Source organism: Heliangelus exortis, chromosome 12, assembly GCF_036169615.1.
Source record: "Heliangelus exortis chromosome 12, bHelExo1.hap1, whole genome shotgun sequence".
Lineage (NCBI taxonomy): Eukaryota > Metazoa > Chordata > Aves > Apodiformes > Trochilidae > Heliangelus > Heliangelus exortis.
The window spans coordinates 8675518-8701331 of NC_092433.1; the positions used below are offsets into that span (position 1 = coordinate 8675518).

Genomic DNA, 25814 nt, shown 5'->3' on the forward strand with positions numbered 1-25814 from the left:
TCCAGAATAGTGTTTTTCAAAGGGGGTGATCCTTCCTTTGCATGCACAGGAGATCCACCAGAACAACACACTAGCAGCAGAGACCACACTGAAATGACCCATCCTGATCTGAAACAAGACAAGTCACAAAACAGTAGAGAAATACAATTTCCAAGTTAAAACTCTAACTTAGAAAAGTAAAAATTTGAGTGAAATAACTATAGTTACATTATTGAAAAATTAAAAGCAGGTTTACATTTCAAGCACCAACAATGCAACAGAAGGAAAAATAAAGTGTTTGTAATTTTGTTCCAAGTATTTAGTGATATTTGCTTTTATTTGCTCTTTGTGCCAACTAAGGACAGGTAAGAAGTCAGTCATTTCACAACTCTTCTCTATAGACAGATTTCTTTAAAAGAAAAAACAGACTGCAATAAATACCTGTTGTAGTCAGCTTTCCTCTTAGTTTTTATCAGGTTCTCCATATTAATACATGTACACTGAACACATCAGTATTCAGTTACAGTACAGACTTCTGATCCCTTTTCTCCACTGACAGAACTATGCTTACAATTTACAAAAATTCTTTGTAGACATTTACTTATTTCACAGTTCATTAACCTTCAAAGCAGAACACCTGCCAGTCTGCAGGTGTGTTATCCAAAAGCAATGATGCACTAAGTGCTAAGTATGGTTTTGTCACAATTAATGTTTTTCTCCACAGAGCTACACAACAGAAATTAATGTATTGGCAGCAATATATGTAAGGTTTTTTCCTGTTTTTAAAAGAAGTACTTAAGTGCCTGTCACTGCAAAGATGATTATATCACAGGATTATATCTTTTATTTCAGCTGTCAATAAAAACTTCAAATTATAGCTGTTTAAGTCGAACAAAACTATTTTTAAAAAACCCAAACAATGCCATCACTGAGACAACAGAAAGCCCATGCAAAAAGCAGAGTGTTTAGATCTAGACTTATTTACTATTGCTTTTAATTTTTCTCACATCACATGACAAAGTACCTGAAATGTGATCCAGTTACCATTGCTTGAATACTCATATGAAAAAATATCCTCTTGTCCTATTATTTCTGATTATCTGCTACAATACATGTAAAACAACTGTCTGAATAAGCAGATTCACTAGACATGCCTCTTCATAGTAGTCAACACTCTGCAGAAATTAAGAATCATTATAACTCTGCTTACACTTAATTTCTGACTACTGAAACAAACTATGTAAGAAAGAGCTCAAAATTAAACTGTATTTTATGTCAGTAATATTTTCCAAGATAATTTTCCTGACGTCATGAAAATTCTATATTTGAAATGATACAAAAAACAACATATTCTACTGAACAACAAACACAAACAAAATAAAACTAATTAACTTCCAGAGATACTTGAACTTCAAGAAACTTCAATTAATATCAATTAATAAATAATAGGGCCCCATGCCCTATTAGACTCGGCTTGTGAGACTCATGGAGGGAAGCAGAGGAGTATCAAGTAGAATCAGGGAACTCAGGTAGAACTAATACTGGCTCCCCCTCTCCCCCCAAGGGGTCAATATGGCATCTTCATTATTGATCTGGATGATGGAACAGAGTGTAGCCTCAGCTAGTTTGCTGATACAGTGATGCTGCTATTCAGACAGACCTAGACAGGCTGGAGAAATGGGCTTACAGAACTCCATGCAGTTCAGGGAAAGGAAATACTAAGTACTGGACTGGGGGAGGAACAACTCCATGCATCTATCTGTATATGCTGGGATCCACCCAGCTGAAAGGCAGCTTTGCAGGAAAGGACCTCATCATCCTGGTGGACACCACTTGCCCTTGCAGCTAAAAAGGCAAGGGCTGCATGAGGAGTGGTGTTGCCTGGAAGCTGAGGGAGCTGATCCTTCCCCTCTATTTGTCACTGATATTCACCAACTGAAACATAGGAGGCTCCCCCTGAACATCAGGGAACATTACTGAATTACTGATAATGTTGCCCAGAGAGGTTGTGGAGTCTCCATTCCTGGATGTATTCAAAAGCCATCAGGAGCTGGTCCTGGACAACCAGTTCTAAGTGACCCTGCTTGAGCAGGAATAATTGACTGCCAGAGCCCCCTTCCAACCCCAGCCATAACATCATTCTAAGAATCACATTCTGATGCATCATATGCTTCTGCTGTCTCTAAAACCTGAAGATAACCTAGAGAGTGACATTAATTCAATAATAATAAAAGGCTTGCTATGAAGTAACTGAGATCCTGTTGAAGATTTCCTTTATTACAGGACTTACTAAGCTGATTTAATCACAACAAGATGATTACAAAGTAATCCTGTTTAATCAGGAAGTTGACACTGCAACTACCAATAGCTTAATTCAGCTCAGAGTTAGAGCTAGCCTTTAATGGTTACTTTCATCTCTAGAAAGCCCTTCAAGGCAGGTTATGAGCATGTTTTAGGGCAGCATAAAACTCTACAATGATAATTAGCAAAAACTATCTATTCTACAAAGAGGAAGAAAGGAGTGTGGTTTAACACAGGCTAAAATGTTATTAACTTTACTCATCTGGGAACAACAATAGTTTGTACAGTTAAAAATTCCTTCCATAATGATTTCCACCTGCTGGAGGGCTGCCATTTGCCCTGCACCTCCCTGCAGCTGCTCTCCCATCTGCTGCTGGAAGCTATTGCCCTCCCTTTAGACAAGACCTGAGGCCTGGAGATAGCTGCTCTAAGCAAACAAAATCTTTTCCAAATTCCTGGTTGCAGACAACTCAACTGCTTCCTCTAGCATCACTGATGGATTGATACCACGGCATACTTGAGGTCTCAGTCAGCTTAAGTCCCAGGTCATAGAGACAGCCCAGCTGACAGAGCAATATTTTTATTCCTCATTCATCTACCCTGGCAGCCAGCAGGTTTGATCACTACAGAAATGAGGTGCTCATTCTCAGATCTTCAGTAAGAAGGCTCCTGGGTTTAACACACAGAAAACCCCTCTGTCCTATCATATCTCTCTTGTTGCAGGGATTGTATTTCCTGGAGGAAATGTAGGAGCTTCATTAGAGGAGCTTTTGATTTGTTATTTTGTTACTTAATTTAACACAGTTTAGTATATACATGACAGAAAAAAAATATGAATGGCCTCTGCTGATACTTAAAAATTCGTTCACATTTAGTCTTATGTGACTACATAACAAATGTAACATAAACAAATATAACACTTTCAGCAAGATTCATATGAGATTAAACATTTCCTCCACTCCCCCAGAGTTCTCCAGGCTCAAGATTAAATGGAAATTTAAAAGATCCTTTTGAAAGACAGGATATTTCTGAGTACTGAAGACAGATATTGTTGAGCTATATGAAGTTGGTATCTACAAAGTAATTACCAAAAAAGTAGGTATAAAGGAAGTTCAGGAAAACTTTAAGGTATTGTTTTCAATTTTTCTGGCTTGCTGCATCATATTTAGTTTATACAGGATGTAGTAACAGAATGCAGACTGAAGGTATGAACTTGTTAATTAAAATGTACAATGAAGCATACAACCAACCAAACATAAGAAGTGCTCCATTCTTACTGCTCACGTGTTTGCCCACTGGTCACTCAAAATATATCAAGGGCAAATAAGCAGGCAAAAGAAGTAAGAGAAAAAGGGAGGCACACCCTGAATTAAAAAAATGCAAACAGCCTTTCAACCACTTCATAACACTGGGATGAAGATCAGCTCTAAAGCCCCCCAGACTTACTTTATCCAATGAGTGTTTTGCAGCCTTAATAATTATTTTGTATTAACCTTTTTTTCACTTAAGGATATGTCCTGTTTTGTTTAAATTTTGATAAAAAATAAGGACTTTAGCCTACAAAGGAGCAGACACAGCAATTTACAAATTCAATAATATACAAAGCTGCTGTCCAGCTTTTCTGTTTCTCAGAGCTCCAGCAGATTTATCCAGAATGCCCACAGTTTAAGTGACTCTTTCTCTGATAAACTGCTATTCCATCTGGAAGCTGTAACAAAATAGTTTGTGAAGAAGAGACATTCTGGCAATCATTTTTAATCAGAGAAACTCCTTCGCATACAGCAGGGTGGTAAAGAATGAGCTGAAATTCTGAGGGTCTTAAAAATCTGTAACAATAGAACATAATTAGAACATGCACGTCAGCCTTGAGGAATCTAATTTTCTGCTCTGTGAAATTGCTTGGACACAGAGCTTTGCCACTTGTTTTCATGATTATTAGAGAAAGCAAAACACTCTCAGGCAGTTACACAGCAATTTATGACAAACCCTGTGTTTGGTTATAAGTGTATTTCTTATGGCTAGCTGGAAGCTGCTCTAAGACTTTATTCCAAGAAACAGGACTGGGTAACTCAGTAGTTTTAAGAAGCTCTAGATTCAAAGTCTATGCAAAAGAGGCAGAAACTATGTTCAAACTAATCACAAAACTTCTGTGAGCCTCAGTATCATTTAACTTCAGAAAGCAGTCTTTATTTCCAACCCCTGAATATCTACAATCTTCCTGACGGAAAGCTGTACAGCCTGTGGCCTGCAACAAGACTGGGGCTTGAAAATAAAAAACAAAAGAATTGTTCTTTCCTGATAAGTCGTGGCTCGATAAACTAAGGGGTACACAATGTTTTATTTCCACCTACTTAACATATAAGTAATGATCTTTTTCAGCAGAGATGCACTACATCTCCACCATAAAGTACATCCAGTGCCTCTTAAATGGAGTAAAGTGAGCTGTAATTAATATTGCCCAAAGTATGCAAGTTATTCAAGTATTATGACATCAAGTAAGTTGCTGTTATAATTTAAAGTTTAATGTGGGTTATTTAAAGTCTCTGCCTCATAGGTAACTGGTGCATATAAGACAACCTATAATTATGTCTTTTCAAAAAGAAGTAGAAGAAATTTTGAGGCACATTAAGTTATTCTCCCATTTTAAATCTGCTAGTAGATCAAAATTTGGTAAACAAATTCAAGTAGTGGCTGCATCAATAGATGTGTATAACTGGAGTTAGAACTTTTTTTCTTTATTTTGCTTCTAATCCACCTCAAGATGTATAATTTCACAAAATGAAGCCTGGTATTAACCCAGTACTTAGAGGCCTTCATTTTCACATGATCTCCCAGAAAAAAAAAAGTTACATTAATGTGACCCTTCTGCCAAAAGGCTTCTTTATATGAAGAGACAATTAGAGAATATTTTAAGTAAAATTACTTCCCAGAAGAGGTGGACATAATTTATCAACTTTCCTCAAATCCCTTTATAAGCATATCTTAAAAGGAGAAAAAAACCTCAAGAAACTGTTGTCTGATGAATCATTACCTACACACACTCCTCAATGCAGAAAATGGAAATCACCTATAGGGAATATAAAACACCTTGCAGTGTTTCAGAGCTTCATCAAATCATAAGGTATTTTAATTACTGAAGGCTGATAAGAATGCATATGAAATAAGCCCCCAAAATTCTGGAAGAATAAAGCTGGAAGAAACTCATATTAGTTGTATGAAATATTACAATCACTTATGTCACAAATAAAATTATATTAGACTAAGTGAAAAGGCTTCATTCTATGCTATTATAGAACATCCCTTCTATCAAGTTAGCTGTCTGATTATTTTAACATCAATTTTTCATTTGGTTTCCCTTTGAGACTAACAATAAGCAGACACAACACAATCATTACCTGCACATCAACAGGCAGTTACACCTAATTTCAACTTAAAGTGCTTCACATAAAAGTTCAAGCTCAACAGCTTTATGTAAAAACTGGAAAGAGAAACCAGGACTGCACAATTCCAGCAGCCCTTCATCAAAAGCATTGTAGATTCATTTCTTTTTAGCACTGCCCATCTGCCACCCATAAGACTGTAATGTCTTGAATACCTAACGGTCTGATGAAAAATTAGGAAATCAAATTAGTGGAGAGCAAATGGAATTCATCAGTATCCTCAGCAGCATGACAGGTAATAAAAATCTTGCAAAACAGATCTGCACAGCCCAAGATTTAAGATACGTAACCTTTACTACACAAAAGCTACATTGAGATCTGCCAAAATTGCTGATGTTTTTACCTGTGAACTATCAATTACTTTGTTCTGTCAATCATATGCAGAAATTTGAAACTTTCTGTAAGATTCCTGTATACCTTAAACAATACAGTTCTTTGCAGGGGAACTGTTTGCACTGTAGGACTGAATTTCACAGGTATTTCTGTGCATTATAAGGAGTACACACATTACAAATGAAAGGAAAAAAATTACAACAGGAGTCAATTTAACCAATATTGTGTGCTCCAAGTCTATGGAGTTTTTTCAAACTGCAGGAAATGAAGTGACAGCATTTCTAACACCGAATTTACACATTCCATCAAATGTGACAGCCATCAACTTTGTATTCCACTACCTGTATATCACCTGACTTTGCAGATACATACACAGCTAATGCAATGACTTACTTAAAAGACTGAAATTACTCATAATTTGTAATAAATGTTGGTTGTACTTGAAATAAGCACAGATTGGTATAATGCACTGTTCAAGAGATCACTTCAAATTACATCAGTGCCTTAACTCAGAAATACAGAAATACACAGTAAAAAAGAAGCATCAAGCCATAGCAACTAAAACGAAGACTCAGTCAACTAACAGATGAAGAAACGAGGAATCACATCACAACAACCAAGCCATTAAAGGCCCAGTTTCCCCACAGAAGAATGAGAATTAGGCAATTAGGCACTTCTAAAAAATCCTAAAATGAGAGCAGACATACTACAAAAAAATCTATTTAACAAATATTTTGTCATTTAAAGGATTTTAAATTATTTCACTGTTCTTTAACAAATTGCCTTCTACATAGACAGGCAGCACATACATCACCACCTTGACAAATGCTATTAACTATTTCTCTTGCATGCTATGACTAGAAGATTCAGTACCTCTGTCTGAAGTATGGCAGCTCTCTGTTCTTTGGCAGTAAGTGACTCTTTAAGCACTTCGATGTGTTGCTTGCAATCTGAATTCTGATTGCTAAGGGTTTCAAGCTTAGTTTGTAAGGCAAGAAGTTCTGATTCTTTCTTTGAGAGTTCCTGTTTCAGTTGGTCAATCTGTAACATGGGGAAAAAAAAAAAAAGAAAGATTAGATCATTAATTTAATTTCCACTTCATAGCTGAAAGATGTAAGTGACCGTGATACAATACAACTCAGGCACCTGTGAGTTCTGGAAGAGAATTTAAGTTTGGATTCTTTACACTCACAACTTCAATTGAGTTTCTTGTAATTTAACATGCTCTGTTTTATGAATGATTATCCTGTTCTTGCAGTAATTAAAAGGAAAACTCTTTAAGGTTATCCATGATGATGTAGCCTATAAATTCACCATGGACCTCACTTAAGTTCAAAGGAATTTATCCTGTGTGAGAAAAGGAAAAATGCTTAGGGAAAATTATTCATAAAAGTATAAATTCAATCCAATAGCCCATTCCTTCCAAAAGCATGATTCTTGTGACTTACCACTGACCAGAGTGAATCAAGGCTTTTTAGGAGCCTGATAAGCAAAAGCAGGCATATTAATTGGGAAAGGAAAACAGAGAAGTGGAATTTTAACCGTGCTCATGTTACAACTGTGTTGTGCCCACCATCCTCACCTCTTTTTTTGCTCTTTGGCACTTCATATGGAATTCTCAGGTATTAGAAAAGCCAAGCCAAAGCGATTAACTTAAAAGAAATCTGGGTAAAATATAATAAAAAATTCCACAGAGTGAAAGCTCTGTAAGATTGTAAAAGCATATCCTAGGGGAAAACAGCAGAAACCCAGTCACTAAAAAAGAGCTTCTGAATTTAAGTGAATTTAAATGTAATGTAATTGTGATTATTCCCTTTCCACAATGGTAACTGGGAGGGGTAGCCACAGAACTCAAAACTGTGGTGGATATAGAGTAATGAATCTAAAGAAAGCACTGGACAATACACAGAATAATACTGAAGGATGGTGAATTAGGTGACATACAACTACTTGTCTTAAAGTTCTGTGAAATTACACTGGTCACCAGATGACTTCAGATATATCATCTCATGAGGATTATTTGAAACAAAATGCCTTCCTTCACCTCAGTAACTCAGAGAAACCACATTTCCTTTTTATTTCAAAATTTTTGTTGATGACTAAGTCTGAGAAATTTTTCTTTAACATTCAAGTTTCAATTCTGCAACAACCAGAGCAGTGCTAGAAGAACTCTTTCCCATCAGTAACATCCCAACAGACATTTGGGATGCAATAAATCTGGAAATCTTAGATGGAAGGTGATTCAAAAGTCCCCAGGAAAACAAGAATATGTATCCACAGGCAGACTGTACTCAACCACATCCTAAAGACATACATACTGTAATATTTCACAGACTGGATATTATATGGTGCAGTCACTGGAAATACTTAATGCTGATCAAAATATTTCTATTTTGGTTTATGTTGCAAGTGTATCATTAAAAATGAAATAAAAAAAAAATTTGCTTCTACGAACTACAGACCATGCCCAGCTGGTTAAGATACTTGGCTGGTCACCCCTGAGCTACTATATAATACCAAGAATCTACACTGGCACTAAAAGCAATTGCCTTCACAGTTTGAAAATATCAAAACAGAAGCAAAGGAGCATGCAAAAAACAGATGTCAAGAAAATGCAGAGTGCAGTTAAGAAACTGCAAGAGAAAAAAATCTCTGAAAGCAAACCACCTTTCTCCATCCATTGCCAGAACGTGCAGGCAAGTATGGCAACTGAGACAAAAATGTATACAAACTGATCCATGGGAAAATCTGTCTACAAGATATAAAGACAAAATGTAGATCTGCAGCCACCTGAATTACATCACATCTTTTACATTAGACCCATGTGAACATCACAGATGCTTAATCTCTCCTAGAAAACTCTTCCCACTTTTTTCCCCAGACACAGCACACACTCTGAGAAAGAATCACCAAAAAAAAAAGCTTCGTTTTCATCACAGGTAAGGTCTTTGGGTTGCAGAAACAGAATTTGCTTAGTGCAAAGTTCTGGCTACACAACCTAGAAACTGCCAAGACCATTAATTTGTGTTAGAGCTCTCCCATAAAAAAAATTTAAAACAAACAAACAAAAAACAACACAACAAAAAAAACAACTGACAAACACCCAAAGCTGTGTTGAATAATTATGCCTTTCGCTGGTGCCTTTTCATAATACAGTATAGTGGTGAAAATGTACTAGAACTTCCATTAAAAAAAAAAAATGTCAAATATACCAAAGGCATAGTAAGAAACCACATAAACTTTTAAAAGGAATCTTTAAAAAAGCAAATATACCCAGATGTAAAGTTCTGCAATATCTATTAGTGTGTAAAAGAATTAAACAGGGCATGAAATAAATCTCTGTCTCCAGCAGATTTCCAAACATTTTCATTTTTCTACATTTTAAGTATTGTTGAAAGCCAACAGCCAGAAGTCAAGATCTCCTAATCTCCTGATACAAGGGGGGAAAAAACAAAACAAAACAAAACAAACCACAAAAAAACAAACACCAGAACAAAAAAATCCCCCAGACCTGAAAATCATGGAAAACATTCTCCAGAAGGTTTCACAGTTTCATTTTTTGGCCACAGACAATGCATACTTCCTCTGAATCTTAGCTTGCCCAAATCTGAGAGGTTGGTAATGGTATTTCTCTACCTGATATTGCAAACTTTGTACTTAAAGAGTAACATCACTACATATTTTTAGCATCAACAGAGAGTGGTAGGCACTTTAAGCCAATTAACTCCTGCTTTTTTTGTTTACATGGCCTCTAGAGAGAGCAGGTTTTTTTTGGAGCTCCTTCAGTATAGTGTTTCAGAGAAACTGAATCAAGCCACAGACACATCCAATTTTCACATACACAAAACCCTCTAAATACTATATGGAATAAGAGCACAAATAACTAGGATGGAATGACTTCTAAAATAAAGTAAAATTTCGTAATAGTCATGACTACAAGAGTTGTTTGCCTGGATTTTATTCTGGCATTGTGATCAAACTTTTAATACACTCCAAGAGATGAGATGGGTGGCTTTCACTTTCAGTATTTCTACTTCAGGATGCTGTGACTTGTTTTACCCCATCTTAATTTAGCCTATAATTAATATATTTTCAATGACATTGCCAAAACCTCAATTTCTATGAAAATGGAACCACCAGCTTCCATGTCCATAATTTCAAGCATTTTTTTTAATTTTTATGCAGTACTTCAATTCAGTATTTTATTAGTTCATAATCAAAACACATTCAAGGTAGAAAGCTGGGGATAAATCACTACAATATGTAACACTAGACATATTTATTACAATTTTAAGGCAATTACAAAAATTGCAGAAAGGAAATATTACAACTCACAAGAAAGACTATTTGGAGTGCTCATCTTTACCTGGACAGCAGCTGAGCAAACAAAATAAAAGGAGATAAAAAGACTGTCTGGGACAACCAAGCTTTAAATCTGATGTAATTTAAAATAATGAAAGGAATACTGTTTTGTGAGCTTGGTAGCAGGAAATGTGTTACATTATCACACAGGCACTATCAGCTTGTGGTCAACACATAATTATCTATGTACAACAAACTGAAATGAAAGGTACTCTGGAGGAACAAAATCATCAAATTGCAAGTCTTCAAAATTCTGGAAGATTACAGTTTGGCATAATTTATGGAACAGCATACTACTATTGCAAAACTACAGTCAAACCCAGAAAAAAAATGCACAACTGAAGATGTATCAAAATGGTGCAAGTCAACATTCTGAACTAATTAAAAAAAATGAGTATTGCATAGCAGAGATTTACCCAAAAAGACAAGCAGAGAGCTGCTTGTGTTGAAAAGGGTCAAGTTAAAACTTTTATTTCCATTGCTTAAACAGCATTAAGCTACTTTATAAGACCTTACCTTGTTTTTCATGAACTTTGAGTGACTCTTGTAAACTTCTATTTGTTTGATTTCTTCTTCTCGATCCTCAGTATTCAAAACTCCATTTGTCTTTAACATCTGTATTTCATCTTCAAGATCTCTTATATTGCGCTCAAGTGAAGCTATTTTTGTATCCTGAGTTATGAAAAAAGACACTGATATGAAACTTGTCCATCGAAGTGTAACAAAATTATAGCTGTACTTACAGAAACATTGAAGTAATAAGATAGGAAAGATAGATGGTACAAATATATATTGCACATGGCATAAACCAAGAGTAATTCTACTGATTTGGGCTTAAAGAATGCAGAAGGTAGATCTCTTCCACACCCACAAAGAAATGTGCAATGCTGTGTTCTGTTGTGCACTCTGTTAGAGGAGAAGTCCTGGTCAAAATTCCTCCTTCATTCCTACACAGGGATCAAAGGAGAATGGAAGATCTCCTATTTCTGATGTGTATATAACAACATACCTTGTTTGCTTTGGCAACCATCTAGGCCAGGTTATTTTTCCAAGCTCTTACACACAAAGCTTAGCCTAGCAAGGCTACTCCATCCTCACTGCAGGCCACTTCATGATAGGATTCAGCCTGAGGCTGAGTTTCACAATTCCCAGAGTTCTGCTTATTGTCAGGAGGAAGACAGGTTGGCTCATCACATACTTTTCTTCTACTAATTCAGTCACATCACTAAGACAGGATTTAGTGCTTTTTATTAACAGTCTAAAACAATAAAGGAAACCATAACCACTCAATTCCTACAACACAGACAGTGGCTGATACGTGTGCCAGCACAGCCCTGGAAGCACCCAGTGATTTTTTTTTTTTTTTTTTTTTTGCGAGTTATTTGTAAAGTGACCGAACGTCTTCAGTCTAAATCAGAAAAATTTTAAAAAGTGATTGCACAACCTTCTGCTCTTTCAAAGAGCACTGCAAAACGCCATCATGTAATCTGCTTTAGGCCCTCTTGGCAAGCATTTATCAAGAAATTGAAAACATTGTAATTCAGATGATGGAACAATCAGCTCAAGAATGTGAAGGAGCAACCATCCAACAAAAATGAGAGATCTGGGTGAAGTTCTTGTTCCACTGAGGTCAATGAAAACAAAACCAAACCACAATCAAAACTGATTCAGTAAGATCAGGATGTTAACCTAGAATGCTAATATGGGAAAAAAAGAGCAATTGAATTGATTCTTTAACCAAGACAAGCTAAGCTTGAATCACACTGCTTAACTACAGCTTTGTTTCTTTTTTTCAAAATTAGCTTTTTTTTTTTCCTAAGAGTACTCCAGTGTTTGCTCTAGGTACCTAAAAGCAAGCAAAACAACAGCTCCGGTGATACTGTCTTTCACAATAGATGCAGGCGACTTTAGCAATTTAGGATAAAACCAGGCAAACAACAAAACAAATCACAGAAATAAACCTACATAAAAACCCCACCTCTACTCTAGAGACTTCTAATCAGCTGCTAACTTATATAACTACAGCTGATATAATTATGGGCCTTTTTTTTTTCTTTTAATAACAGTTTTTCAAGTTAAAGTTAAAATGCAACAAATTAGCATGGTAAGCTAATGTTAACGTGATGGATTTCCAATAGTAGAATCCTAAAATTGTTATTAATATTTGTCCATGGCATCAGATTTACTCATATCACAGAGCAAAATGTGTATAAATGACCTAAAACAAAAGTTATAATTATATTAAATAACCAGCCCTTCACATGACAGAAAATAAACGTTTTTAGGATGTTAACGCTTCTGTTCACAAAACATTTCCCTATACATTTTTTACTTAAAGGTGATTCCATTCAGATGGAATGAAAAAAAGAAAGGAGAAGAATTCTCATTAAACCCTATCATTTGGTGAAACTGCATTAAAATAAAAATATTGAAAGAGAAAAAAAATAATTTTAAGAGCTATTAAGGCTTATGCATGATAAATTACCGTAGCTCTCACAGATGCTACAGTCAAATCAGTTTGCTCAGAGTTCATTTTAGATATTTTCTATTCCTATTATTTTAAACAAAAGGAAAACCTAAGCTTCGCAGCACTTGAGAATGGTTTTGCACTGAAATGTATTAATACATGACTTGTTATGACATCTGATCTGAGAGTAGTCCTCATCAAATCCCTCCAGCTAAGTCTTTAAGAGTCTGGGTTTTTGTACTACACTTTTATTTTACATGTTTGCAAATATAAAATAGCATAAATAATTTATAATACTCCTTGTTACACTCTGTAGAAAGTTTATACACCACAGAGGTGTATTTAAGCTTTATCAGAAATAACTAACAACTTTTGGAAGCATTTTCTGCTCTACTTTATAACAACAAATTTGAACTCACCAAGGAAAAGCTTATTTTCACTCAGACTCCGCACAGTGTGATTACAGATGTGTAAAAACTAGTTTTCCTGCCTCCAGAAAATGGTGACTCTCCATTTTGTATTAATTTTTATTGTAATAGAAGCCAGAAATCTCACAAATTTTGAAGACTAAAATCTGCTTCAGAGTAATTTATCACAAACATCAGTGATGACAAGACAGAAGATAAGCAGACACCTTTCACAGACTGTTCAAGGAGTCAAAGGTCCTGTTCCCTTAATGTATGAACAATACAGCATTGGCAAGTCTGCAGACACACTAGACAGGCTGCTGGCTGGGTCAGGAAAACTGAGGGTTCTTGTCTGGACAATAGTTATAAAGTGAGAAGCCTTGTAGGTCAAATACAATACAGACAGCCTGGAGCTCCCAATGGGTGCTGCCACAAGGGAGTTGGGTTGAGTTACAAAATGGATAGAAAGTCCTTAGCTTTGCTTTCACTAAAAGTTTCAATAGAATAGACCCATCTCAAATAAAACCTTCCAACTCAGCTGAATCAGCATTTTCCCACAGAGAACTTCAATTGGAAAATTTTAAACCAGCTCTTGTTGTGGCATAGGGTCTGGCAATATTTCAGAAGCTGAAATAGGAACAGATGAGGATTTCCTTCGAACCTCTAAGACTTAGCCACATTAGCAGCATTCTAATAAACTACGTGGGTCTGTATGGAATCACAAAGATTCCTTTGCATCTTAGTATTAACTGGTACTAATAAACATCATCCAAGTTCTACAGTAATCTAACATTTGTGCAGATTTGTCCAGTCAGTCCCCTTAAAAGACAAGAGATTATATAGCAGGATTTGTGATACAGATCAGAGTACTCTCTCTAATCTATTCCCCCCTTCCAACAGCATCCAGTACTTCTTCCTCATCTCCATTACCAGAACAGCACAGCAAATATTCTGTGAGACAGGTTAGGGCTATTTCTGTGCTGACCCTAGCAGAAATCAATCTCTTCTGGAACATGAAACAATTAGTGTGTGTCCTGATGCCGAGGAAAATCTTCCATGGTGGAAAAGAGACTAAGTATACAAATGACTTTCCACAATAGTGTCATGAATATTGTATACCCAGTCCTTACAACAGGAGTGCTATAGCACATTTCCTGAACAGAAAAATAGTCATAGAGTATTCCAGTCTGTCTTACTCTGAAATGAAAAGTACTGAAATGCTGCTCTTCATGCTTTCAACTACCTGATAAATTTAAACTATGTGAAAATTTTGCTTGTAGGGCATTCAACAAGCAACCACAAGCAAATACTTGAAACTTGACATTTAATAAAATTTATTCACACATGCTATCAACAGTCCATACAGGAATACGCTAACTACATGCTTTTTTAATTTTGTCCATTTAATAGAGTATTTCAGGTTTATCTTTGAAGACCAGGGAAAGTGAAAGTGCATGCAATCTTAGCAGTAAGAGTATGTTGCACTGCAAACACACAGACACATTTTCAGAACCAAACCCATACCTGAAATATCAAAGCTGAATCAATACATAAAGATGACTCTTTCTGAAAGCAAGGTAAACCACAAATATTTTAATTTACTTTACAGTTTACCATTTTAAAGACTTTTACATTCATGTTTACAGACTATGTATAATGCAGAATAGTCAATACCCTACCCTTGGAATTAGTGTTATGCCATACCTGTAGGCAACTCATTTCTGGTTTAATCTTGAAGTTCTCGAACAATATTTTAGAATCATTGAATAGATTGGGTTGGAAGTGACCTTTAAAGATCATCTGGTTTCACCCCTTTGCCATGAGCAGAGGCATCTTGCACTACACCAGGTTGCTGAAAGCCCAGTTCAACCTGATGCTGAAAACTTCCAGGGAGTGGGGATCCACAACTTCTCTGAGCCACCTGTTCCAGTGTCTCACCACTCTCATTGTGACAAATTTCTCCCTTATGCTCAAACTAAATCTATCCCCTTTCAGCTTGAAACTGCAGCCCCTTGTATTCCAACCACAGGCCCTAGTAAGAAGTATTTCTCTGTTGTTCTTCTAAGCAACCATAATATACTGAAAGGTTAAAATAGCACAAGTCAAAATTACATGAATGCTGTTAAATATACACACCATGTTCTAGTGTGCATTTGCAACCTGTAGTTACCAAACACTGTAATTGGAAATAGATTTCTTACATTTCCTTTGGTTACTGGAGAGGATGTTTTTTGCTTTTTTCCTTTGTTGTTTTTATTAATTAAGATATCTCAGGTAAACACCTACAGACTGTAATATCTTTGCCCTGTCATTTCATATTTGTCTATTTGTTAAACTACAAAAAAATTAAGCTCCTAAAGTCATTTACTTTTTGGTAATATTTTAAAACATTCTGGTGACTTTTCTCTGAATGCCATGAGCTCCATGATGTACCTCAGTTTTTGGGAGACAGGCACTTCAAAACTTTTCCACCTTTACTAAACAGAGGATACAGACAGTATGTCTAGTATGCCCCAGTGTCTCAAGAATTGCTCAATTGCTCATGTGTCTCAAACCATTGTGGAGGGCTGGGGGAACAACACAAAATGACAAATCTCTTGAAAGAAACATCTGCAAAGCAATTAAACAGGTTTTCAAAAATCAGGAAGCTGGGGGAATAACAGGAGGTATTGGGAAAAAGAAGTATCCCACCCTCCTCCTCTCTTGTGACTCTGCTTTCCAGGAGAAAAAATGGCTGCTGGAGAAAAAGTTCTGCTGCAGACAAGGGAACAGAGAGTAAAGACCATAAGGTGAGAAAATAAGAAAAGACACAGGACATCTGGAAGCCAACATGTCTAGGAAGCAAAACTAAAAAGTTAGGAAAGAAACACCTGTGCAATGCATCTGGAAAGACAACAGATATCTGAAAAGGAATAAAGAAAGTAATAGAAACAGGACTCAAGATATAGGATGTAAATTTTCCATCTTTTTGTTTTCCTTTTTTTTTTTTCTTCTTAGTAAGTATACAGAAGATAGAGATGAGTCAAGGCAACAACAGATGCAGAAGAGAATTTTTCTACAATAAGAGAAAATACTTGCAAAGTTTTAAGAAAGAATGATAGAGCACGTCATTACAGGAAAGGTAGGGCAGAGGAAAAGCTGTTTAGAACAAGAAAACCCACATATGAAATGACAGGTAGGAGAAATGGGTATACTTCATTGGAGGAAAGGAAGACATGACTGAAAAAGGACAGAAAGCATTCAGCAGTGGCAAGGGAGAGAAAAAAAACACGGGAAAGAATAGAGGGATTTACAAAGGAGGGAAAGCTGAGCCTGGGAGAGCCAGAGAGAGAACTCAGACAAAAGATAGTGTGGCAAGAGGGTAGGAGGGGTTGGGTGCAGTAAAGAGAAACGTATATTGCTTGAAAACTCAGCATGTGGGAGTGCATGGCCTCAGATTGCCATCCTGGAGTGTAATCTTCTCCCTCTTCTAACCCTCAACACTGTAGGGAAATTACTGCTTCAGTGCTTGATCATTCAAAACAAATGTTCCATATTTGTTTCAAAACAAATGCTGTCTGGATTAAGACAATTTAAATTTACTTGAAAACGTTCCAAAGATGGAACTTGGAATGAAAACTGCTGCTCAACCATGTGGATTTCAACATCTTACATTTACCCCTTTTTCTTTTCAATATTAGGGCGATTTGAGACAGCACAGCCCCAAAGGAGCAAGTATTCATAGGAGAAGAAAGAACTGTCTGCCTCAGAACCAAAAGGCAGCTTCACATCAGAATGCTCCAGCAGTAGGATCACAGCCTTCCCCGTGACAAATGAAAAGCCTCATTGCAGATTGCTAAAAACTGGAAGACTGTACCACTCCCAGCTCTATTAGGAGGCAAACAGAAAAGAGTTTTCTGTCTCCAGGGACTTACACTGTCAGAATAACTGCAACTACAGTCATCATGTCATTCATGATCCCCCTGTTTTTTAAAAGATTTTGGTACAGAAAGAGAAATTGCATATTATTTTGTAACATAAGCCTTGCATGGTTAATAACCCACATGGTAGATGATAAATCATTCTAACACACTATCTGTATGCCAAAGCTTTCAAATTCATAATTTTAAATATTAATACAAAGAAACAAGTTTCTCAGCCAATATTCTACTTAACCTCATACTTAGTGTAACAACTTAACTGCAAAAATACAAGTTTTCCATTTCATAGGATAAAGTAAAAAAAAAAAAAAAAAAAAAAACAACAAAAAAACCCACAGGGAAGGTCTCAGGCAAATACAAAGCAGAAAATGGAATACCATCTTTGTTACTTGTGCAATTCAACCTAATTACTATCTATTAAAAGGCTGATACTGTATTTATGAACTCCTGCTGTTGGTTTAAATGTGTATTTACCACAATGCTCAGACATGCTGAACTCATTTGCTCATAACAAAAGTCACTGAGCAAAATAAGGTCTTTAATTTGCACTTCCTTTTCAGACTGAAATGAAAGACCATCATTAATGTATTTCAGGCAGCATTGCCAACTCACAAATTATCTCAAGTCTCATGGTATTCTTCTGAAAGATGTATATTCCAGACTCACAGAATTATGCGAAAATATCAGTTTTCACTTTTTAAATTATTATTTTTATCTTTAGTTATTGTAGGGGGAAAAGCCAAAACACTTTAGTAATAATATATTATTATTCAAAAAGAGGAAACTGCATTCAGGACTAAGACAAGAGTTCCATCACAGTCGTATCACTGCAACAAACGATGCTTTGAATGTTTTCCTTAGGTTAGATGTACAACGATGAACAAAAAAACCACAGGAAGCATTGTTTTTGAAAAACAAGACAAAAATCATTTTATAACAGCTTTGGAGAATGTGTGTTTGCTTCTGTTTGTTACTCCTTCTCATCTGGCATACCTGAAACTTTTTTTTCCCCAAAAAATCTGTTTTAAGTAATATTTGGTTCTCAGTATTGAGGAATGATGCACTTTAAAATCAAGTCTTGGCAAGAAAATTGAGAAAAAAATATTTATTCCTAGCTTCACAGCAAAATAAGTTGAGAAATAAAAGGAAGCATTTAAAAATTTCATAGTAAAATTTATAAATCAAGATGTTGTTGGTTAAGTCTGGAAGGCAAAGTATCACCCAGCTGCTCATTCACTCTCCCTCAGTGGGATGAGAGGGGGGGAGAATTGGAAGTTAAAAAGTGAGAATACTCATGGATTGAGATAAATCCAGTTTAATAGGTACATGCAAAGCCACAATGGAAAGCAAAGTAAATTACAGAATTCACTCACTGCTTCCCATCGGGAGGCAGATGTCTGGCTACTGTCTTCTGGTCAGTTCAGACCAGCTGACCCAGCTGCATTCTCTCCCAGCCTCTTGGCCACCTGCAACCTGCTTGCTGCAGGGGGAGCAGAGTGAAATTCCAAGAAGGCTTTGGCTCTGTGTAAGCAGCGTTCAGCAACAGCTGAAACATCAGTGAGTTATCAGCTCTGCTTTAGTCCCACACTGAAAACACAGCACCATGCAGGGAAATTAACTCAATCTCAGCCAGATCCTGTACACGAGTTCTTGACAGCAAAATAACATATGGGAAAACATGCAAAGCCCATACCTTCATCTCAATAACTGTTTGCAGAGCCTTCGTCTTGGCTGGCTCAGGCTGAAGTTGGGTTCTTCTATGTAATTCCTGTGGAGGGACACGATAGAAACAAGCGTGACGACTCATCTTTTATTATCTTAATCACTCATATGAATTGATTACATCAAACTAAAAGTCTGATTATTAGAAGCATGTAACTCCAGATGCAACAGGTGCTACCCTCTCTACAATCCCTCTGGCATCACTGCAGTCCCTATCTTATGTTACAGTCAGCTCTGAGAGCACATGAGCTATTCCTGAACCCCCTATCAATAATTAATGTCACCGGTGACAAAGCCAGCAAGGAATTAGTTAGGCCAAATACAATGCTGCTGTTTCTGCCTAAACATCAAAACTTAATTGATTCAGTTCTGCTACTAATTCAAGCACAGTTAATGAATTCAGAATCTTTTATTGTCATGTCTTCTTAGTTATTTCTCTAGTATCTGAAATTAGCAATTTAAAGACATTATATTTAAATTTGACATTTTGAGGATAACAATTATATAGTGGGTTGACATAGCACCCTCTACAGTAGCAATTTCAGTTCAGTTTTTACATTTTGCACACTATCTTTATGCATCTTAATCCACAGGTAAAAGAAAAACAGATTTCATTAGTTAAGTGGTCTTTAAAAAAAAAAAAAGGAAATAACAAAGATAGCAGCAGCACTTCATCACAACCATGAAAATATGTTTATGCCTGGTAGGATGAGAAGCTGAGTTCATACACTACAAAGACATAAACTGACTCTAGAACCCAAGCTATTGTCTTCCAAATTATGCCTCGCCCATCCTATCCTCATAAATCTGAGAGCATTAAAAAATCATAATGTGCCCTAATTATCTTTATTAACATCTCTTAAATCCCCTTTTCTTGAATGAAGCAAACAATGTGCAACTTGACAATCAAACTGATAGACTAACAGTCAAAAAGATAATCAGCCTCGGATTGTGCACATTTATTATTCTGCTGCACTCAGCCTTTCCCACTGTTTCCATAGGCGAGATGCACAACAAAATAATGGTTAGATAAACTTTTCAATTAGATTCTGACTTAAATATTCATATCCTGGATATCCCTGACCCTATTCATATCCTGATAATCCACATTGCTGCCTGCAAAAATCAGAAATCAAATTTGTATTTTGAGTGCTTATATAAAGTAGGTTAGTATACTTTTTTATTATGTAACAGATATATGTATCTGTAGCCACTTCTAAAATATGACAACAGTGAATTTCTGATTTTGCACATTTATTAAAAAATATATCTAAGTGGTTATTTCATCTTATTGGTTTATTTGCAACAAATTCTCCACATTATGAGATAGAAGAAACTTTTGCAAATCACCTACACAGGAATCTCTCAATCACCACCAGTTGTTTGTATCAGAGGAAACAAGTACCTTCACTGCACAATGTTTTAAAAAATGAGTATGCCATAGATTTGTCATCTAGTTCTCCTACGAAAGTCATGGAAAAATAGTTTGCCACTGTCGTGGCCAGCTAGTCATACCACTATCTGATCAGCAAAAATTACAGCTAATTCTAAGACCAGACTGTACTCCCCAAGGCCACATAAACTGAGTTGGAGTATAAACAGAATTCCACACATTACCCAGGGAGACAAACCAGAGTTTCCACCCCCTTAGCCAGAGATGAATAGCCTGCCAAAGATGAGTATTCCTCGATGTCTATCATAGCATGAAGCCTTGCCTCATAATACTTTTCCTGTTTGCTTTATGAATCAATCAGATGATGGCTGACTTAAAAGCTTTTCTTTTCTATCCCTGATGGAAAAATGAAGCAGACTTTAGGATACTGGAGAAGATCAGAAAATGACTCCCACTTTGTTATTTTATAAAGGTTTTCTTCCAATCAGATTCAAATGTTTGGAGACTCCCAAGGGGCCCAGTTCTTGAATTTATATTGTTCCACATATACATTTTTTCTTTTGGGATACCTGATTCAGGGGTATACTTTTGGGGTACTGATTCAAAGATGCTACCAGTTTCTGTGCATGATAACTTAGACAGATTGTTTTACTACCTGAAATCATTTGGAGAGTTTCAAATTTGCCTGAACAGCTAACCAAGAGATATTCTGAACACTGCATGAGGTCCTTAAATCTTAAGAAAACCACTTTTATCCATTACATCATTTTTGGAACAATGTTGCTTTATCTTCTTATTTTTTTCTAAAAAAAAGCCTAGAAAGACTAATAAACCCCTTGTGCCACCATCTCTGCAGCCATACTTATAATCCCTGAGATGCACTTTCACTGCAATGACACTGTCATTATATCCTCTATATGACATCTGTATCATTGCAACTACATATACAAATTAATTATAATTCTGCATTATCAGATGCCCACAGCTGGGACTTCATTATGATGCTTCCTTGTCACAGTGATTAACACACCCACACAAAATTGGCAGGTAATCAGATAATTTTCTTCATATTAAAATAACTTTAATATTCCCTCCTTGTAGTCCAAAATGAGTTTTAAACAGACGCTGGCCACTGTGTTCCTCTTCCACGAATTTCTGGGACACTATGATTAACATCTTGTGTGGGCCTCAAAAGAAACTTCAGCACACAATTTTACAACTAATTTAAAAACCAAAAAAAATCTCAAATTAGGGAGTTTATATCATATAATGGTGGAAGATGAGTCCTGGTCTTTTGTTCAGAAGTCAGTAAAAAGACCCCACAGGATTTTATCTTTATTGACTAGTACTGAAAGTCTGCACAACATAGCCCAGCCTGAACTCAATGCTAATTAAAACCCAAACCAAACTGCATTTGTATAATACACTTCATCTGCAGGAAATAATACACTCATCTGCAGGAAAGCCAGGGTGCTACAAAACAATCCTTCTTTTATTCTGATTCTGCTATATTTTAGTAAGGTTCCCAAGACATCAGTGACCACGTGTTGTTCTGACTGGATGAGTTTCAGCTTAAACTCTTAAATAAAAGACTACACTGATGTTGATAATGCAGTTCAAGGTTTTACCTTCTATTTACATAAACCTGCCTAAAATGGCATGACATGTGGTGGTAGCAAGAAAAGGACTTTCAGAAAAATGAACAATTTAGAAATTATATAAAACTGTCAGTGACTGCCTGCATTTGAACTAGTAAACTGACTAAAGAACAGAGGGAAAGCAGAACAATAAACCAGAATATTTTTTAAAAGTAACAGAAAATTCAAGATTTACAAACAATGAAGACGTAATAGGAACAAAGACATCAGAATCCCATAGCCACTGGAAAAAGAAAGATGGATGATCAAAAATGGCAGAAACCATTGTGACAGTAAATCTAACTTCTTGTGTTCCTACGTACAATGTACAAATCTGTAAATCACAGCAAGCAATACTATAGGAGCTGTTATTTCTCTCAAACACCTCAAAGCAGACTGCTTCCATTCTCCTGGAAAAGAAAGCATTAGCATTGCTTCTACATGATCAGCTTGTCTGAACTTTAAAATTTAAATCTGCAGTGTATTCAGAATTCAATCAATAATTTAAGTAAAAGCACAGACACTCACCTAAATTGTCTAAACAGCAGTGCTACTTCAGCCAAAAATACCATTAGAAAAACCAAATTCTGTTTAACTAGAATATTACAAAATTGTAATATATAGGAATTTACTAACATATAAAAGCTTATCTTTTCCTTCTTTTCTAACCCTTCACATTGATGCCCCAGACAAAATGGTATCAGAGTAGAAATGAAAGTATTTTTAAGATCAAACTGATCAAACTCTCTATCTTCCTGGAAACCATAAACTGACAACACTGAAAATTTCCATGTCTGGCTTCAGTGTGCAGGGAAAAAAAACCCATTATTAGGAAGGATTCCAAAAATCATATTGCCATTGCCTGTTTTAAAAAAACACTACCACAGGTATTTGAACTCTGTGAGAACCTGTTGAAGAAATTTTGTCAAATCCCAACAAATTTTATCATTTCAAGAAATGAAAATGTGGCTACAAGCATATGAAAAGAAATATTATGGGAAGCTATAGATTTGATAGCTATACAAGTTCTGTACTAGAGAAAGTTTCTTTGTAAATTAGGTGAATTTAAATTTAATAAATTCTCAGAGTAAAGCAAAATACTCAGATGCATGCCTAATTCTCTATCCATTCAGCATTTTCAAATAAAAAGGCAAATATAAGTTTTTACGAATACAGAACATAGGAAGAAATTGCATTAATAAAGCAACATAAAAAAACTTTAAAAAAAAAAAAAAAAAAACAAAAAAAACAAAAAAAGATCAAGAATCCAGTACCATAGACAAGTCTAGCAATAATGTCAGTGGCTTCAGTATTACACTTCAGCAATGATTCTGACACAATTTCTGTCCTACATTAGGAAATTGCATGTGTAAAGGATAAGAATTTTTATACCAGGATGAAATTTCTATATCAACTCTCTAGCCAAAATATTTTCTTACAATGAACATCTATTCCTGAATTCATGCACAAAAGAAGGACTTACAAGTTTTACCAATACGCCTAAAGACAAACAAACTGAGCATTAAAAAACTCAGCATCTCTCTGACTTTTATGTCAAAAACACCTTAACCAGCCATTTACATTGTCTTACTGAAAGTGTCCTCTGGCAAGAGACCACATATAAGAAGTTGCAAGTGAAAAGGCAATTTGTGTATGGATTTTGAAATCCATGTGGGACAATTTACTTTCTAATTGAAAGTACATAAAATGTTTCCTGAAAAAAGCTACTGAAACTCTACCTGCACCAGAATACTTGAAAATGTATTTCTTCATAGAAGAAACAAATGCCTAGAGGATATTTCTCTCCTTTTTTTTTTTTTTTTTTTTTTTTTTTTTTTTTTTTTTTGCCTATTATCATTCATCTTTTTTCCTCTTACCAGAATTATTTCTCCAAAGTTAAGAATAGGAAAATGTTACTGCTTCACACATCTTCTCAGAGAAAGAAACTTGACAATAGTTTTCTCTTTTCAGAAGGTAAAGTTCCAATTGCAGCTCACAGTTCTGCAAAGCATGTATTCCCTGAAAACATCCTGGCTAAAAAAGTTCCTCTTTACAGTGCATACGAAGTATGCCAGTTATTTAAAACTAAATGTTTTAGACAGGTATTTATTAATAACTAAAAGGAGTCAACATACAAACCAAGATGTTTATGCATTTGTATTTGAGTGTGGGTTGTTTTCTTTGGTGGAATTTTTTTGGAAGACTTTTTTTAAAATCACATCTTCAAATCTGTATTCTGGAGAATCCATATCATAGCAAATCCTTCATGCAATTCATACTGTTTAGAAAATCCTTATTGAACAAATCCATGACTTTAAAGACTTATTTCTACCCTCCAAAACTGCACTCCTTCCTTGCTCTTCCAAAGTTTAAATACACAAAGAAGCTTTCTGATAAGCTTGAAAAAAAAAGAAATATCACATCGGATTTACAATAAATGAAACATAATACTAACCATGGTACAATAAGGGAATTCCATCTTAGGGCATAACTAAGAGTAGACTTCCCCAGCTCCTGCCCTCAGAAGCACACAGGCAAAGCTTAAAAGGGTAAAGTCCCAGCAGATGCCATTACATCCTAAGGTGCAGAACACACTACAGTGACACTGCTGGGTGCCAATTCCACTCTTCATTACAAAAAAAAAGTGACATACGAGGTTACACGCAGTGCCAACATACAGTGCTTGAGGTTTTTCTATGGATCAGTTCATAGAAGTACAGGAAAACAGTTTTCCAATAATCCTTCTCATATTTAACTAATTAACATTCTGCTCGTTTCCTTAAATCATCTGAACGGTAAGAGTTGTATTCTAGAAAAGCAAAAGGACAAAGGGCAGAGTCCAACCCATGCACACACTCAATGACTGGTTAATTTCTATTTTGCATCTCTACTCCCTTTCAGCCTGAATGAAGGCAAAAAGCCCAATATAACTGTTACTACTGAATGGAAGGAAAATAATACTGCCAAAATCAGAGCCAAACTTGACTTCTTGGAGCCAGAAGTACTTCACGTATTTCACACACTTGCTGGGCAGATCTCCTAAACTTACTGAAGAATTATTAGCTGGTGTTAATATACACTGAATTTCAAACACACTTTTCCCTCTGTTTGTGGAAATCACTTTTATAAACTCAGCAATTGATACATCAATTCTTGATTAGAGTATCACTGCACACAGCCTGAGACAACCAAATTTCTAGCATACCCTAGATGAGGTACAACCCCATGTTGCAGTAATACTTCAAATTGATTAGCGTAGAGCCTCTTTAATTTTTAAAAGCATATTTTGATAGCTGCATCTACTAATATCAATCCTTTTATGCATCAATATGCTGGTTTGTTATATTGTTTCTAGCCTATCAACACGTTTCTCTTCATGCTGATTTAGTCGATAGCTAAAATAATTTATGGTTTTGATTTTTAGTTCCCTAATCCTCCAGGAAGTACTTTGCTAAATATGGGTGGGTTTTACTTAGATGCACTTAAAGTTACTGCTGGTTTAGGCTATTTAGTATTTGAACATCAGGCCTCAATCAGCAAAGCCAACAAACATTAGAACTAGTAAGATTTCAAATGTGTAAGTTCCTTGGCTCTTTGGCATAGCAATTTTTTTTTAAATGCTAACAATGTGATGAGATGATATTTTTTGAGTCCTTCAGGGGTTGGCACTGGGACCTCTGCTATTTAATATCTTGACCAACAACAGACAGCAGTATCGGGTGCACTCTCAGCAAGCTCGTTGGTCACCACGTTCAGTGGTGCAGTTGATGCACTTTAGGGAACCGTGTGCCATCCAGGGGGACATCACAGCCTGGAGGAGCCCATCAGAACCTCCTGTGTTCAACAAGGCCAA

The 25814-nt window shown here is 35.9% G+C and overlaps 1 protein-coding gene across 1 annotated transcript in view; it reads right to left on the minus strand.

Moving 5' to 3' along the window:
- The window catches only part of ERC2 (ELKS/RAB6-interacting/CAST family member 2), a 401801-nt gene that overhangs the window by 305951 nt on the left and 70036 nt on the right, over positions 1–25814 (minus strand). Inside the window, exons 4-6 of the mRNA XM_071755842.1 lie at positions 18903–18977; positions 10932–11087; positions 6927–7094 (exon numbers count right to left, since the gene is read on the minus strand). Of these exons, the coding sequence (XP_071611943.1) occupies positions 6927–7094; positions 10932–11087; positions 18903–18977 (399 nt within the window). The remainder of the gene's footprint in view (positions 1–6926; positions 7095–10931; positions 11088–18902; positions 18978–25814) is intronic.